The sequence below is a fragment of the Halichondria panicea genome, chromosome 7 (assembly GCF_963675165.1).
Source record: "Halichondria panicea chromosome 7, odHalPani1.1, whole genome shotgun sequence".
Taxonomy (NCBI): Eukaryota; Metazoa; Porifera; class Demospongiae; order Suberitida; family Halichondriidae; genus Halichondria; species Halichondria panicea.
In genome coordinates, this window is record NC_087383.1 from 2,887,193 (window position 1) to 2,902,298 (window position 15,106).

Sequence of the window (15,106 nt, forward strand, 5' to 3'; positions counted from 1 at the left end):
ACTGCACTGCACTATACTGCACTTACTGTGTATATAGCTAGTAGGTATCTTCAAGACCAGCTAGCTCACTGACAGTTGACAAACTAATGCTCAAAGATGGTGGAACATCTCTACACAATTCTACTACTACTGCATGCACTTACTGTGTATATAGTAGGTATCTTCAAGACCAGCTAGCTCACTGATAGTTGACAAACACTCTCTGGGACAAAAACCATTGTGTAGCTCTTACTTCAATATTTTACAAACTTCCTTTATTTAGAATAATAGCGCATGCATTGCAGAATGCAGAGGCTGCAAAATAATATGGTGGGCCGTTTGTTTCAAAATTCAAATGTTACATTTTCATTCAAATCACAATACATTCATTCAAGATGTGAAATTTTCATTCAAGAGCATTCAAGATTATTCATTCAAGATTCAAGATTTTGATGGATGCATAAACATGCATAATTTCAGATGACTTTAGCCACACTTTGTGGTTTTATTGCATGGTGTAGTTGTTTTAATTAACAGGAAATGGGGTTCACAATAATCAACTCCCTCCCTCAGTAGTGGTAAGGTGATTCCCAAACCAGAAACATGACATTGATTGACGAAAATTAACAAGAGGTCAGGGGTTCGTTGCCGACCTTCGAGGCATTAAGCAAAGGACATCTTATAAATGTTGTGTTTTAATGACTGTATATGCATGCATGGCATGCATATCTTGAATAATTATTGTCGACTTGAATGCATTAAAATCTTGAATGACAATTGCATGGTCTTGAATGGTCAGTGGATCTTTGGATCAATTTAAATTTGTTTTGGGCAGAATTTCAAATCGATAGAAATTTATATATTTTTTGATTTTGAATATTTTGAAACTGCAAGAGTACATGCAAATGAGTGCATTCTATTTTCAATTCTTGAGGAAGAACTGGTCCTGAGTTTCGTGCAGAAAAAAGCAGTTTCATATTTTGCACCCACAGGGGTTAGCTTATAATGACCTTTGTACTCTAAGAAGCTGTGCACTTTATAGTCTGTTATAAAATCAGTATTATGTGCACCTAGCTTGAATGCCTACAGGTTATGTTAACAGTTGTATCCCACCCTGATTGACAATGACAATTACACCCCTGTCTGTATAGGTGTTCCAAGTACCATGGCCAATAGATGAGTGTTCCCAGCATACAGACGGTACTATACATATAATCATACAGTTGTTCGATTGCACACACACACACAATAATATCATAATTTAATTGATCCTTCAACATTGAAATGTTTAATAATATTAATTATGTACAGTTAAGGAAGTACATTATTATATTATACATAGCAGAGTCGTGCAGTTGGCTAGCCTCGAGGAAGTGATTGGGATATCAAGGCTAGCAGTTGGCAAGGTTATATTCTGGCTATATTTAGCATTGCATTGGAGCATGGCTTCTCAAGAGTACAAAGGTCATTTTAAGCAAACCCAGTGGATGCTATAAGCGCTAGTGATGGTCAAAAATTGAAAATGCTTTTTCTGCACGAAACTCAGGACCAATTCTTCCTCAAGAAATTAAAAGTAGAATGCACTCATTTGCATGTACTCTTGCAGTTTCAAAATATTCAAAATCAAAAAATATATAAAATTCTATCGATTTGAAATTCTGCCCAAAACAAATTTAAATTGATCCAAAGATCCACTGACCTTGAATGAATACTGTATATGCATCTTGAATGAATGTATTGTAATCTGAATGAAAATATAACATTAATTTTGAATTTTGAAACAAACGGCCCACCATACACCATAGCAAAAACACATTGATTTTACAATGTAAAAGGGTGGGCCAGCTCAGCACAATTCAACAGGCTCTTAAACGAATAGGACTATTATATCATTCAATGACAATTTAGAGAAAAGTAGCGAAGTACATAGTATGTTAGAACATTAGGTCGTTAATTAATCAATTGCAACGTGTCAATAGTACATGCAGATGATATAAATAATTGAAGAATGCTCACATGCAATTGTCAATGAATACATGCAATTTGTTAATGAAATCCAATTTAACACTCTGAGGATTTTAAAAGTTCATGAGGGAAGATGAGCAGATTAACGTTCACTTTGGCCCTTCCAAACATCTTCATGATTGCCAGGCCCTCATATTGCAGCTGAAGGAGGTCCTGTGTGGGGAGAAGAGAGGGCAGTGAAACACTTCAACTGGTGTATAAGACAAAGAATGCATGTATTTGTAAGACAAATGAATACATGTACTTACATACACCGTACAAGCATACCAACACTATACCTGACACAAGGCAGTAAACTTCTTGAACACTTTACGTACCTACCATCTACCTGTACACACACCCTCACCTGGAGGACCAGCTCCACCTTCTCTATCTGCCTGATGTGATCTCAAACACACAACATTTCCGAATCTGAACCTGGGCGAGTAAGAAATAATGTTCACATAATTATAGCATAACTTTGCATAAGATCAAGGTCGTAGCAAGAGGTCAGGCTGGTCAGATTTTGGCCTAACCACTTTTTGCAGCTGGGTAGGTAATGGTCGTAAATATTGTAAGTGATAATGCGCATGCTGTTTTGGTGAGGAAAAGTGATGGCCTTTTTCTTAGGTAAAAAATTCACCACTGTATGCAAAAGTTCCAATAGTAGAAAAACAGCTGACCTTCAATTGCAAGTTGGCCTGACCACTTTAAAGTTGCTTGCTACGCCCCTGCATGAAGATTGGGGCATAAAAATAAGTTAATAGCCTCACACTGGAGGAATTGTTAAAGTCTAGATTAGTAGTATAGTCTGAGCTTCAGTCAAACAGTGGACAAAGTACGTACCAGAGCAATTAATGGCACATGTGATGATTATCATGTTGTTTAATAGAAGTATGTTAGTATAACGGCTACTCTCACTCAAGTATACGGAGACTCACAGAGTGGGTGGAGCATATCTCCATGGACGCTGATGTATGGATGATTGGCTTGGTCACGTCAGAGTACTTGTCGATACCCAGCCTTCTGTCCAGGGGGTCCACTGTCGATGCTCGCAAGAACTCTCTGTGGGGGGTACAATGAGTGTATGTATATTCATACCCTCTGCATGGCAACGAAAATAGCTAATGTGCAATTTAGATCATACGATACTTTAGTAGAAGGTAGAAACACACATGGCATCATCACATGACCATCATTCGTACATACACACTTTCAACTATTTGACTACAAATTCAGTTTTGGTTATCACATTTCTTATACCTAAACTTCTTGAAGGCGTCCGAGTGTACGGGTTCATTATTGACAGGGCAGCACTCTCAGCCTCAAACTGTGCAAAGGAACAGGAAAAACACGATAAACTCTTAAACCAACAGATATAACCAGACAATAATCATGGAAAGTTAATAATTTTCTGCTGATTTGGCGTTTTTTACCAACAAATAATTATCTAGTCCAGTACTAATTTATTGTACATAGATGCAGTGCATAATGTAGGCCATAATCTGTACAGGTATACTGTACCACTTTTATCACCTGTTGTTTGTAGCACTCAAATATCTACCCCATCGGCACACTGCTCTGCTCCAACTCCTCACAGCGATCCAGTGCCTTCTTGAGCTCTTCCTCCATCACAAGTCTCTCTTGAACAGCAGACTGGGTAATAGATTGCATGGTGGTCATGTACACACACACAGGTATACAGATACAACCATCACAACATCGTGGTAGTGGTACAGTAGTTATATAATTGCAGGTACATGTATTAATGAAAGCACCGCGGGTACTGATGCCTCGGTGAAGGTGCAAAACTACATAACATAAAGCTACACACATTATCATGATGAATATATTTGCATTTTTGCTGCATGCAAACTCAAATTGCATGGTGGTCGATCATGTACACACACACACAGGTAATACAACCACCATGTGGTAGTGGTACAGCTGTTTGCTCACTGCATTACCACAAAACAACAAATACCATACAATGTTGCTATGCAAACAACATGTGGTCCTAAGCAATGATGGCTTCTAGCACTTGTATGTTAAATGGGTACTTTTTGAGGGTTACAAAAATGGCTAATCTGCGAGACCCTCAAAAATTACCCGCTATAAGGTGGCCATCAATATTATAGTAAATGCTCTCACAATCTACTCTTAGTGGTATAATTTTTATATGGAAACTAATATACAAATGAAAGCACCGCGGGTGCTGATGCCTCGGTGGAGATGCCAAAGCTACATAACATAAAGCTACTAGAGTCTAATAGCTTTTATACACATGACATGATGAACAATTAATTTTGCTGCATGCAAACTCAAGGAGTGGGTAATGATCGACCACGATTGTTGTTAAAAACGAGCGATGCCAAAAGTTCAAGTCTAAAATTAATGGCTGCATTAGCAGAGCCTTGCAGCTCTCTTCTCACTCTTGCAGCTACCAATAGCTAGCGTTCTAGTGCAGAGCTAACTACAGTGGGGCCATAGGCAGTGCACGTACACAGTGGGGCCATAGGCAGTGCACGTACACAGTGGAGCCATAGGCAGTGCACGTACACAGTGGGGCCATAGGCAGTGCACGTACACAGTGGGACCATAGGCAGTGCACGTACACAGTGGGACCATAGGCAGTGCACGTACACAGTGGGACCATAGGCAGTGCACGTACACAGTGGGACCATAGGCAGTGCACGTACACAGTGGGGCCATAGGCAGTGCACGTACATAGTGGGACCATAGGCAGTGCACGTACATAGTGGGACCATAGGCAGTGCACGTACATAGTGGGGTCATAGGCAGTGCACGTACATAGTGGGACCATAGGCAGTGCACGTACATAGTGGGGGCATAGGCAGTGCACGTACATAGTGGGGCCATAGGCAGTGCATGTACATAGTGGGGGCATAGGCAGTGCACGTACATAGTGGGGCCATAGGCAGTGCATGTACATAGTGGGACCATAACCCTTTACAGGTCAAATTGTTGTAAATATTACAACAACAAAGGAGCATGCTATTAACTTGTCAATATTGATCAATGTTGATATTGGATTGTGTGGTAGATTGTGAGAGCTTTGAAGTACTAGTTTTGCTGAGCTGCTTGACACTTGAAACTGGATTGGCTCTGGAAGCATTGTTGACTTTGTACTCTTTTTTTTTTCAGGTGATCTTAACTGCTTATTCTCCTGTTCAGCCATTGTCTGTTGGCTACTGCTTCCATCTACGTTTCTACACCACCTTTAAAGATGATAAGTTTACTATATACTTTCTCCAGACACAACTCATCTTTTGTGTGTCCTACTGTGACCCTTTACCAGTCAAATTGAAGGTTTAGACCAGCTACAGCTTTTAAAGGCCACACATACTTCCATTGAGGCAAGCAGCAAGGCATAATCGACTGGTTAGTGTGTGTGTGTGTGACGTGGGTGTGCACAACCATTGTCCCACGCCCATCTTCTAAGCTAGTCTGGCCACGCCCTCCACAAAGAAGTCTTCATTGGGGGGCGGCGATCAAATCAAGCTAAGTTGGTGGGTTGGGCTGACCACAAATTCAAATTCAAACTAAAGTGATGACCCTTTTCCCGATTGAACGATTGACCGGTAAAGGGATAAGCAATGCATGTACATAGTGGGACCATAAGCAGTGCATGTACATAGTGGGACCATAGGCAGTGCATGTACATAGTGGGACCATAAGCAGTGCATGTACATAGTGGGACCATAAGCAGTGCATGTACATAGTGGGGACCATAGGCAGTGCACGTACATAGTGGGACCATAGGCAGTGCATGTACATAGTGGGACCATAGGCAATGCATGTACATAGTGGGACCATAGGCAGTGCATGTACATAGTGGGACCATAGGCAGTGCATGTACATAGTGGGACCATAAGCAGTGCATGTACATAGTGGGGCCATAAGCAGTGCATGTACATAGTGGGGCCATAAGCTCTGTACACACACTAGAGGTCAATTTGAGTACCTTTTCTACTTTGCTTAAAAAAATGTTTTTTCAGGTGAGTTGAAGGTGTACAATGCAGTAAGGAACTAGACTGAATAGTTTTAAGCACAAAACCTCCAAATTGCACCTTAGACAATCATTCCGCCAAATTTTTCCGGTTGCTGCCCCCCGAACCCCCCCCAAATGTTCAACAGCGTACGGCCGTCGTCATTTCCCCCCTTAGATAAAAATCCTGCTTGAAACCCTAACAATAGTGAGTATTTGTGACATACCGTATAAGTAGAGGTTGTATGGTGAAAATGTTCGTATATTTCGTACTGTAGAGCATCATACACTGTACGAAAAATAAAACTACAAAACTATTCTACAGTAATAGGCTCAATGTGGCTGTATGAATATTTAAAATACGAAATATTTCCAGTCCTACAGTATTATAAACTCTTTAACCACAACTTTGGTAAACATAATATTATTTCTTACCTAAACTTCTTGAAGGCATGAGTGAGTGTTCGGGTTCATTACTGACAGGGCATCATTCTCAGTCTCAACTCACATCAACCTCCAGCATGGGGTGGGTCGATCACAGTGACATAACACACACAAACTGTGCAAAGGAACAGGAAAACATGATAAACCGGCATTACGGTAACTTAAACCAACAGATGATAAATGGACTAAAATCATGAAAACTCACTAATAATAACGAGTGTTGCAAACTGCGATGTGCTAATGCATGCCTCTCACTTATAGTTTCGATTAGGGGGGAGGGGCTAAATGAGGCTATTTATAGTATGTAAAATCGCCAGCTATGGACCCCAACTAGTACCTAAATGTAAATTTTAGGGGAGGGAGGATTGGAGCTAGAGGGGGATATCCCCCTTCCCCCCTGTATGACACCCTGCTCACCCTTTAGAAGACTGCCCCCCCCCCCCATACACACACACTCACCCCTCTAGAAGAATGTCCCACCATAGCCTTCGGAGCTGTCTCCCTCCTCTTAGCAATCACTCCATCGATGTGTGTCTTGAGTACCTCGTTTCGACTAATCTTGGACGCTATATACCCGCCACTGTAGCATGTAGCACCACTCTGTGATGTGCCTCAAGACCTTTCTCCTTCACAGCAAGCTCTTGCAGCTGGTGTAGGAAGACCAGTATATTCGAGAGCCTTTGATAAGAGAATTCCAGTGTCAGGAGAAATACGAGTTGGTAGAAAGCGAGTGTGTTAGCAGGGCTAGTGCAGAGAGTTTTGGCCAGTTCCAGGAGATTGGTGAAGAGAGAGTTGACTGGTTTAGAGAGGAATCCTTTCAAAACCACACCCAGTGAGAACCCTACAGCCTCCAGACTCACCCAATCACTGCACAAGGGGAGGGTATAAATGCACGTACATGTAGCTGTAAGCACTGCACATGATTGTATACATAGTGAAAGTTAAGACAAAAGCTCATATGGACCTGTATAACTGACAAATAAAATCTAGTACGCCTCAAATGCACACTGAACATAGCAAGGTGCCACACACACACACACACACACACACACACACACACACACACACACACACACACACACCCACGCACGTGTTGAGAGGAATCTTGTCCTTGTTGGCATGGTGATCTACGAGACGATGCCAGAGTAGGGCCACATCCAGCTGTGTGCTGGGCTCTCGAATGAGGAGCAATTGGACGAGGGAGGTGAACAGTTGCCCTGGGAACGCCGTCTCTAGCACTGATGCGTGACAGGTGTCAGCCACCGCCCTCAAACACTTCACCAGGGAGGTAGTCAACATGGGGCTGCATAATAAAGGAGACAATACAATTATGGAAGCATAAACACTTAGTAATGCACGCAGTCTATTGTGCATGGTCACATAATTATAAGCAGGTCATCCTCTATAATCTACTCAAAGGTTACTGCTATAAACAGGACTCACGAAGGCACCAGAATCAGAGAACACGTACATGTACAAACAGTGTTTATGACAGGAAACTAAACACAAACAGCTACACAAATAGCTAAATAAAGCAACAGCTTTATAATTACAATTCTCACCTGTTTGAGTGTCTTGAGGTGCCAGAGGATGTACAGACAGTCCAGTACTAGTGGTGGCTCCACTATCAAGACCCCCTGAGGCCACGGGTACATAAGAGTTGATGAGCCCCAGTATATCTGGCTTGTGATAGTCGGGAAGGACTCCTGCAAACTCCCCCACAGTGATAGTGATGGATTGCTGAAAGGTCAGAGAGGACGTGAGGTCGGAGGGGCCTTCTGAAACGGTTTCTATGGAGATACGAAGGTGGCGGACCAGTACAGACGGACCTGCATGAGTGGACACGAGCTAAGTAATGTAAATACATGTATGCAGATTTAAAGCGTGGAATTAAACCACACTACCGTATTACTAGAATGTTTTGCGAGCATCAAACATTTGCGAATTTTGCGAGGGTTGATCAATTCGCAACAATAAAATCCGCAAAACCTAAATTATTACTAGTAAATACACACGATCTTTGCCAGAACGCAATAGTTAGATCGCAAAAGGTCAAATTTTCTGCTGATTTGGCTCATTCGAAAAGGTTTTTCACCCGCAAAATTATTCTAGTAATACGGTACGTATAATTATAAAGATTAAGCCAGTGTCAAAACATACAATGCCATGTACAAACTTTAATAACAGCTATGAAAGTATCTACGAACGAAGAATAAATGCGTATAGCCTTCTTTAGAAAATGGCCCAAAAATAGTGTGTGCAACCATACAAGTACTTTACCATGGAGACTCACCTAGAGAGCTGTCTGCTGCCACGGCAACACACTTAGAGAGTGTGCCGAGGATCCCTTGTTTGGTCTCCCAGGACTCCTTCACCTTGGTATCCAGGTGGTCCACTGGGGGGCTGTGGGGGTACATGATACATACTGTACACTGAGGGAGTCCATGTGAGTGGAAAGGTACAATACACATGTACATGTAGGTACCGTATAGCGGGTAGTTTTCGTGGAGTAAAAAATTCGTTCAACTCGAAAAACGGTGGTTTTTGTGAGTAAAAATTGTTTAGTCTCGTTGCCTGCACTGCATTCCGGTAAGCCACGCCTACGTTAAAATTTCGTGGAGGTCAGCTTGCCCACGAAAATTACCTGCTATAATTACCCGCTGTCTTCGTGGGGGATACACATGTCTACACTGGAGGGAACAATTGATCAAGAATAAATAAAGAGTATGTTGGACCTGAAAGCTATCAATGTTACATAACAGAATAAAGCAGAGAGTATCGAAATACTGTTGACAGTCCGTTATGGACAGTCAAGTCAGAATTCCACAAATTTTTATCAAGCGTGACGCACTATACACTATGGTGAGAACACTTGGCCACCAGTACATGTATATACGTGTACCTGCATGGCTTCCACGACGATGGCGTACACACCAGCTGTGAATTCCTTGTCCGATATCTATAGTTTGTTTAGGTCAAAGTGTCTACAAGGGGAGCAATGGAGTGTTACTAGGAAATGAGACAATGGTTGTCATGGTACTGGACCTGCTGAGACAACATTGCACAATAGGTCATAGCACTTTACTAACATCAGGAGTTCATTAAGAATCCTAATGAACTCCTGCTGAATGCAGTTCCATTTAAGTTACACCTATTAGGGAAACCACCTTGCCTACAAGTACAGTGTTGTAACACATACGTACGCACAATGTATATATATACATTAGGAAACCACCTTGCCTACAAGTAGCACCGACGCACACAAGGCATTGACCGACTTACTGCAGTATTGGCTTGAGGACACTATCGATGGGAGAGAGTCCGGCAAAAGCGATAAGCTCCTGCAGTGAGACTATCCTGAGAGTACCCCCCCAGACTGTCCCCCTCCTCCACAACAGGCTGGATCTCACCAGACTCTCTGTCAGAGTGGGAGGGAGGTTACTATTGGCACACACTGTATAAGTATCTAAGGCCATCAATAGGTAAGTTTGATACAGACTGAGGCTATCAACATTTACTCATTGAAGTATGTGTATTAGCCAGTGCTTCAGGAGTAGAACTGAAGAAAATTGTAGTGACTTTCCTAGACAGTATACCTTGACTGGCGACACTGTGACTGTGCATATTGAAGAGGAAGGGCGGCACTATCTTGTTCATGTGATCTAGGTCCCAAATGTTCATCTGGAGGTTGTCTTGCCGACCAATCTTCTTTATCACTCCCCTCAGCCCTTGCAACCCAGCCATCCGCGTCCTGTGTGAGGTGTAGTGGGGAGGGGTGGAGTTGGTGATGAAAGCAATGTTATCACAAGTTATGCATGTGGCAGAGCACCCTAAGGGCGGTACAGTTAAAATATGACACCTAACACTTCGACCTGTGGCCACTCAAACTCATTTCATGTACACATACTCGTGATATTTATCGGCGTCGTCCACATTCTTGGTGAGGCTAAGAGAGGCAAAGCGGTGGATGAGGAAGTTGTACTGTCTGTGGTAGGGGGTGTTCCCTTCCTCTCGCTCGGCAAACTTCACAAACTGTGTGTGTGCGGAGGAAGGGTCGTCAATGTACACTATTAACAAAATGTAAAGTACATGTACATGCAATCTAATCGTGAAGATACACGTTCACTCTCTGCACTCACCCACCCACCCACCCACACACTCTACTCACACACCCACTCCCACACCCACACACATCACACTCCCCCCTACTCACCGAATTGGTGGCCAGTTTTGTGTTGCTAGTTTCCAGCATATTATGCAGTATATCCAGGTAGCTATCCACAATCAACTGGAGCTTTCGTGAATCACAGGCTGACAGCAGCTTCTCCGTCACTTGCAGAGCCACACTCACATGCCTGGGGGGAGGGAGAGGCATGAAAATGGTATTTTGTACCATGTTTGGGAGAAAGCCATTGGTTGTCATAGATATAACATTTAAAGTTCCCAGCCACATAAGATACATCATTTTCTGTTCCGGAGGTACGGGGATGGTCGATAAATTTCCCTAGCTATACATGACATGTCGACATTGTATACTGTACAGGTATGTCTCTGAAATAGTCGTCTAACCCGTTTCTCTCTCTTTTGCAGGCTCTGACGCAGTCTCAGAGCGAGGTACTCTCCAATATTGTCCAGATGGTCAGGGGAGGTTTGAACAAAGAAGAGCAGCTTGTCTATATTAGCAGACACAGGTGTGGGTGTTTGAGGGTCCTTTGGGAAGAGCCCATCAACCAGCCGTTTGTAGCGAGGTTTGGGGCAGCAGAAGCACGTCGCCATAGTTAGATCTAGTTTTGTGTCTTGATTGATTGTAGACCTAGCATTTATTTGTAAAACGTAGAGCAGAGGTTTTTATGTAATATGTTGGCAACCCTGCGCTTTCTTCTGGGTTTCTCACCCGTATCGTTTGAGGTACCCCCGAACGAGTCGGGTAAGAACTCAGCTAGTTAGATAAATCCCCTTTTTAGATAGTTCGTCGGGAATGGGGATGGCATTCTGGCCTACATTGACCGTATATGGGACTTCTGGTCGAAGTAACGGAATAATGCTTGGTATCGTCGGTAATGTGGGGAGGCTCATGCGGGTTTGAGTACGGGGGGCACTAGTGGATACGAGGGGAACATGTGCTAGTGAGGTACTTGACATACCTGCCGTTCCGGCTGTGTAGCGGTGTTGTTGGACTGCTGCCAGAATCCGCTGGTCCATTGCGGTGATGATCGTTGGTAACACCGCACCGAGGGCTGCCTGGACAGAATTGGCAATCATGGTGTTGAGAGTTGTCGGAGTTGTTGTAGGGTTGGTGGAACTGATCGGCGGTGTTCCAGTTGAGGATGTGCTCGAGGAGGTAGTGGTCATCTTCGTATAGAGAATTACAGGATAGATCAGCAAGGGAAATCTTGAGAATTATAGGATAGACCCAGAAGAGAAGTTGTTTTCTTGTTCTTTCACCGACTGCCTGACCACGTGTTCCTTGCGCATGCCCGTGTTGGTTGCAATTGGTATCTGTACATACTTCACCTGTTAACCACATTTAATCCTTCTGATTAAATTCCATTATATTTCTGAGAGAGCTAGCTGCAAGGCACAGATTTATTTGCTGGAATGGCCACTAAAGAGCAGAACCAAGGTATAAAGACTGTCATGTTTACTACAAAGGATAAACACAATGATTGCTAAAGCATAAAACCCTCATTGGTGATTGCTAACCTTGTGTGCTTGCTATCTATTTTCAGAGCTCACAATTGACGATCTGAAGACAGAAATGAAACTGACTGATGAGCAGCTCAATACAGCAATACAGGAACCAGATCTACCCGAGTTAGCAGCATGTTTCGACAATGTTCACAAAGGCTATCTTGAAAAACTGGAGCTCTCACCTGGAGAACAAACTGACGTGAGGACTAGAGCATATGTAGATGGCACTCTGGCGGGAATGTTGCTGGCTCTGAAATTCTGGATACTGACCAACGGACAAGACGCCACCTTCCAAGCTCTGCTACTCATCATACTCTCCCTGCTCAAAGAAGACGTTGCTGTTCGAGTGTGCAAGTACTTGTCTGACAAATGTGAGTCTGTCATGTGAGAGTGTGGTCATTGTGGTACCATACGTTGTGGGAGTGATTGCAACCAAATAAGGGACTCTTCAACTTAATTGCTATTGTTACACATACAATTCTGTATTAACTATCACCATGTACCAGGAATAGTACTCACCTATTGTTTTGTTTCCCCAGACTCCACCACCTCGTGTCCCCCCTCCCGAGAGAGGGTCCTGCTGAACCACAAGCTGTCCTCGTACAGGGACTACCTACAAAGTCGCTACAGAGCACGAGTATCCACATCAGCCACACAATGGCCTCCTGTTCCAACAAACAAAGTCTTCAAACTGGCCATGATTCAGAAGGAGAAAATACAGAGAGGAAGAATCGACGATGAATTTGTTAAACTAACAATTACGGGGAAAATTGATGATATTTTGCTTCAAAAAACTCAAATTGACTTAATGAATATTTTCTCTGAGATTGGAAATAGACAGAACTTTGTGTTGATTGAAGGAGCTCCCGGCTCTGGCAAGAGCACCCTTGCTCTACACATCTGTCAGGAGTGGGCAAAGGGGAAACTGTTCCAAGAGTTTGATATTTCAATCCTCGTGAGACTGAGAGATCCCCTTGTTAAAGAAGCAAAAACAATAGAAGATCTTCTCCCTTGTAGGAATTCAACACTGGCGTGCCAAATAGGGGCAACAATTTCAGGGACTGATGGCAAAGGTGTACTGTGGGTGCTGGACGGATGGGACGAACTTCCTTCTGACCTCCCTAGAGACTCAATCATTAACAAACTAATTCGACCAGACATGTCACAAAAAGGAGCCCTACACGAATCAGCTGTGATTGTAACATCTCGACCGTCATCTTCGGCTGAGCTCCACCCACTAGTCTCGTCCAGGGTGGAGGTGTTGGGGTTCACTCCACATCAACTAGAACAGTATTTTACCGAGTGTCTGGAAGGTGACTCACAAGCTGTGCAGACTCTACTGGAGAGAATTCGAGAGAACCCAGTGGTAGAAGGTAGCTGCTACCTCCCCCTCAATGCTTCCATTGTCGTTAATTGCTTCCTTTCTGACAACCACTCCCTCCCCACATCCAACCACGGGATATTCACATCGGTTGTCCAAAGCTCTCTCAAGAGATACCTCCAGGAGAAGTTGGGGAAGACCACTCCAGTGGGAGACATCACATCCCCAGACTCACTGCCCTCGGAAATCAGAACACAGACCGTACAAATGTGTCAACTTGCATATCATGGGATTGAAGCCAACAAAGCAACATTTACTGACGGTGATTTGGCTGCTCTTCGCATTACGAAGGACATTTCAAACGTTGGATTATTACAAACTGTTCCCAGCATCATTAGCGATGGTGATCTGGTTTACTACTGCTTTCTCCATCTGTCTATTCAAGAGCTACTAGCAGCAATCCACATCTCTCTCATGTCTCCCAAGCAACAAATTTCTGTATTCCAGAAGCTATTTGGTAGTCCTCGATTCAGTGCAGTCTTCCAATTTTATGCTGGTATCACCAAACTGAGAACTAGTAGACCAATCCTCAGCTTGCTACCTCGATTCTTGTGTCCAGTTCCAGCCACTGTTTTTGATCTGGTCCAAAAGGTTGTCAAAACTGAGAAAGAGAAGTATGGTGAGCCAAAGCCCCTTTTGTTGTCCCTCATCAATTGTTTGTACGAAGCTGAAGACTCGCGACTGTGTGTGTTTGTGGCTAATCTTCTTAATCACAATCTACATCTTGATTACACTACAATGAATCCTATTGACTGCCTCTCTGTTGGATATTTCGTATCAGCTTGTTCCAACACCAGTAATGGATTCACACTTAGCCTCAGCATTTGCTCTATTGATGACCAAGGCTGCAAATTTCTGGCCCGAGGACTCTCCAAGTGTCCCAACTCTAATAATGATATTCCTACAGCAGGGATACACATTGCCGAGATTATCGAGAACACTAGTTCAATATCTGAATTGAATTTGTCTTTTAATGCCATTGGTAACAGTGGACTTTGCACACTCTGTGCGGCCTTGTCCACTAACACATCATTAAAGAGCCTGAACCTGACCAATTGCTCACTAACAATATCAGACGACAATGGAGCTGCCCTCTATCAACTTCTGAATACAAACAATTCCCTCGAATATCTTAGTTTGTATGGTAACACAGTGACTAGCTGTCGTCACATTGCTGCTGGACTTGCAGTTAATAAGACTCTGAGAACATTGTACTTGGATGACTGTGAACTGACTGATCAGAGTATCGAGGAGCTATCAACGGGACTGATCAACAAGATTGAAACACTGTACATTTATGCTAATGCCTCAATAACAGAAGATGGAATGAAGACACTTGCCAGACATCTAACCACCCACTGCTCTGAACTGACACTATTGTTGATACCCGACCACCTAGAGTCCTGTATCGAGACAGTATTCAGGGACGCTAACAAAGAGAGGAAGAGAAATGGACTACCCGAGATTGGTGTGCATACATTATAATACTTATATATACTAAATTATAATTACTTAATAAATGTTATTTATAATTACTGATTTTTAGTAATTATAATTATGTTTAGTTATAATTATATTATGATTATATTGTTGTTATT

At 42.9% G+C, this 15,106-nt stretch overlaps 4 protein-coding genes and 2 long non-coding RNA genes across 7 annotated transcripts in view; 3 read left to right on the forward strand and 3 right to left on the reverse strand.

Moving 5' to 3' along the window:
* The window catches only part of LOC135339146 (NACHT, LRR and PYD domains-containing protein 5-like), a 98,801-nt gene that overhangs the window by 46,219 nt on the left and 37,476 nt on the right, over positions 1-15,106 (forward strand). The gene's annotated exons all lie outside the window — the stretch shown is intronic.
* The window catches only part of LOC135339134 (NACHT, LRR and PYD domains-containing protein 12-like), a 59,701-nt gene that overhangs the window by 29,837 nt on the left and 14,758 nt on the right, over positions 1-15,106 (forward strand). The gene's annotated exons all lie outside the window — the stretch shown is intronic.
* Positions 1,847-2,605, reverse strand: LOC135339253 (uncharacterized). The gene is made up of 2 exons (XR_010395964.1): positions 2,351-2,605; positions 1,847-2,157 (listed from the first exon to the last, which is right to left on the reverse strand). It is a non-coding gene; the product is annotated as an uncharacterized LOC135339253 (long non-coding RNA).
* Positions 3,588-7,309, reverse strand: LOC135339213 (uncharacterized). Of its 2 annotated transcripts, none has more exons than XR_010395913.1 (3): positions 6,896-7,309; positions 6,428-6,551; positions 3,588-3,639 (listed from the first exon to the last, which is right to left on the reverse strand). It is a non-coding gene; the product is annotated as an uncharacterized LOC135339213 (long non-coding RNA). The 2 variants fall into 2 exon arrangements; XR_010395914.1 differs by lacking the exon at positions 3,588-3,639 and adding an exon at positions 3,668-5,382.
* Positions 10,310-11,963, reverse strand: LOC135339171 (uncharacterized). Its single transcript, XM_064535318.1, has 3 exons — positions 11,581-11,963; positions 10,650-10,791; positions 10,310-10,468 (listed from the first exon to the last, which is right to left on the reverse strand). The coding sequence occupies exons 1-3, from the start codon at positions 11,961-11,963 to the stop codon at positions 10,325-10,327; spliced, it is 669 nt and encodes a 222-aa protein (XP_064391388.1). The 3' UTR covers positions 10,310-10,324.
* On the forward strand, positions 12,195-15,092 carry LOC135338906 (NACHT, LRR and PYD domains-containing protein 12-like). The gene is made up of 2 exons (XM_064534999.1): positions 12,195-12,477; positions 12,640-15,092. The coding sequence occupies exons 1-2, from the start codon at positions 12,195-12,197 to the stop codon at positions 14,991-14,993; spliced, it is 2,637 nt and encodes an 878-aa protein (XP_064391069.1). The 3' UTR covers positions 14,994-15,092.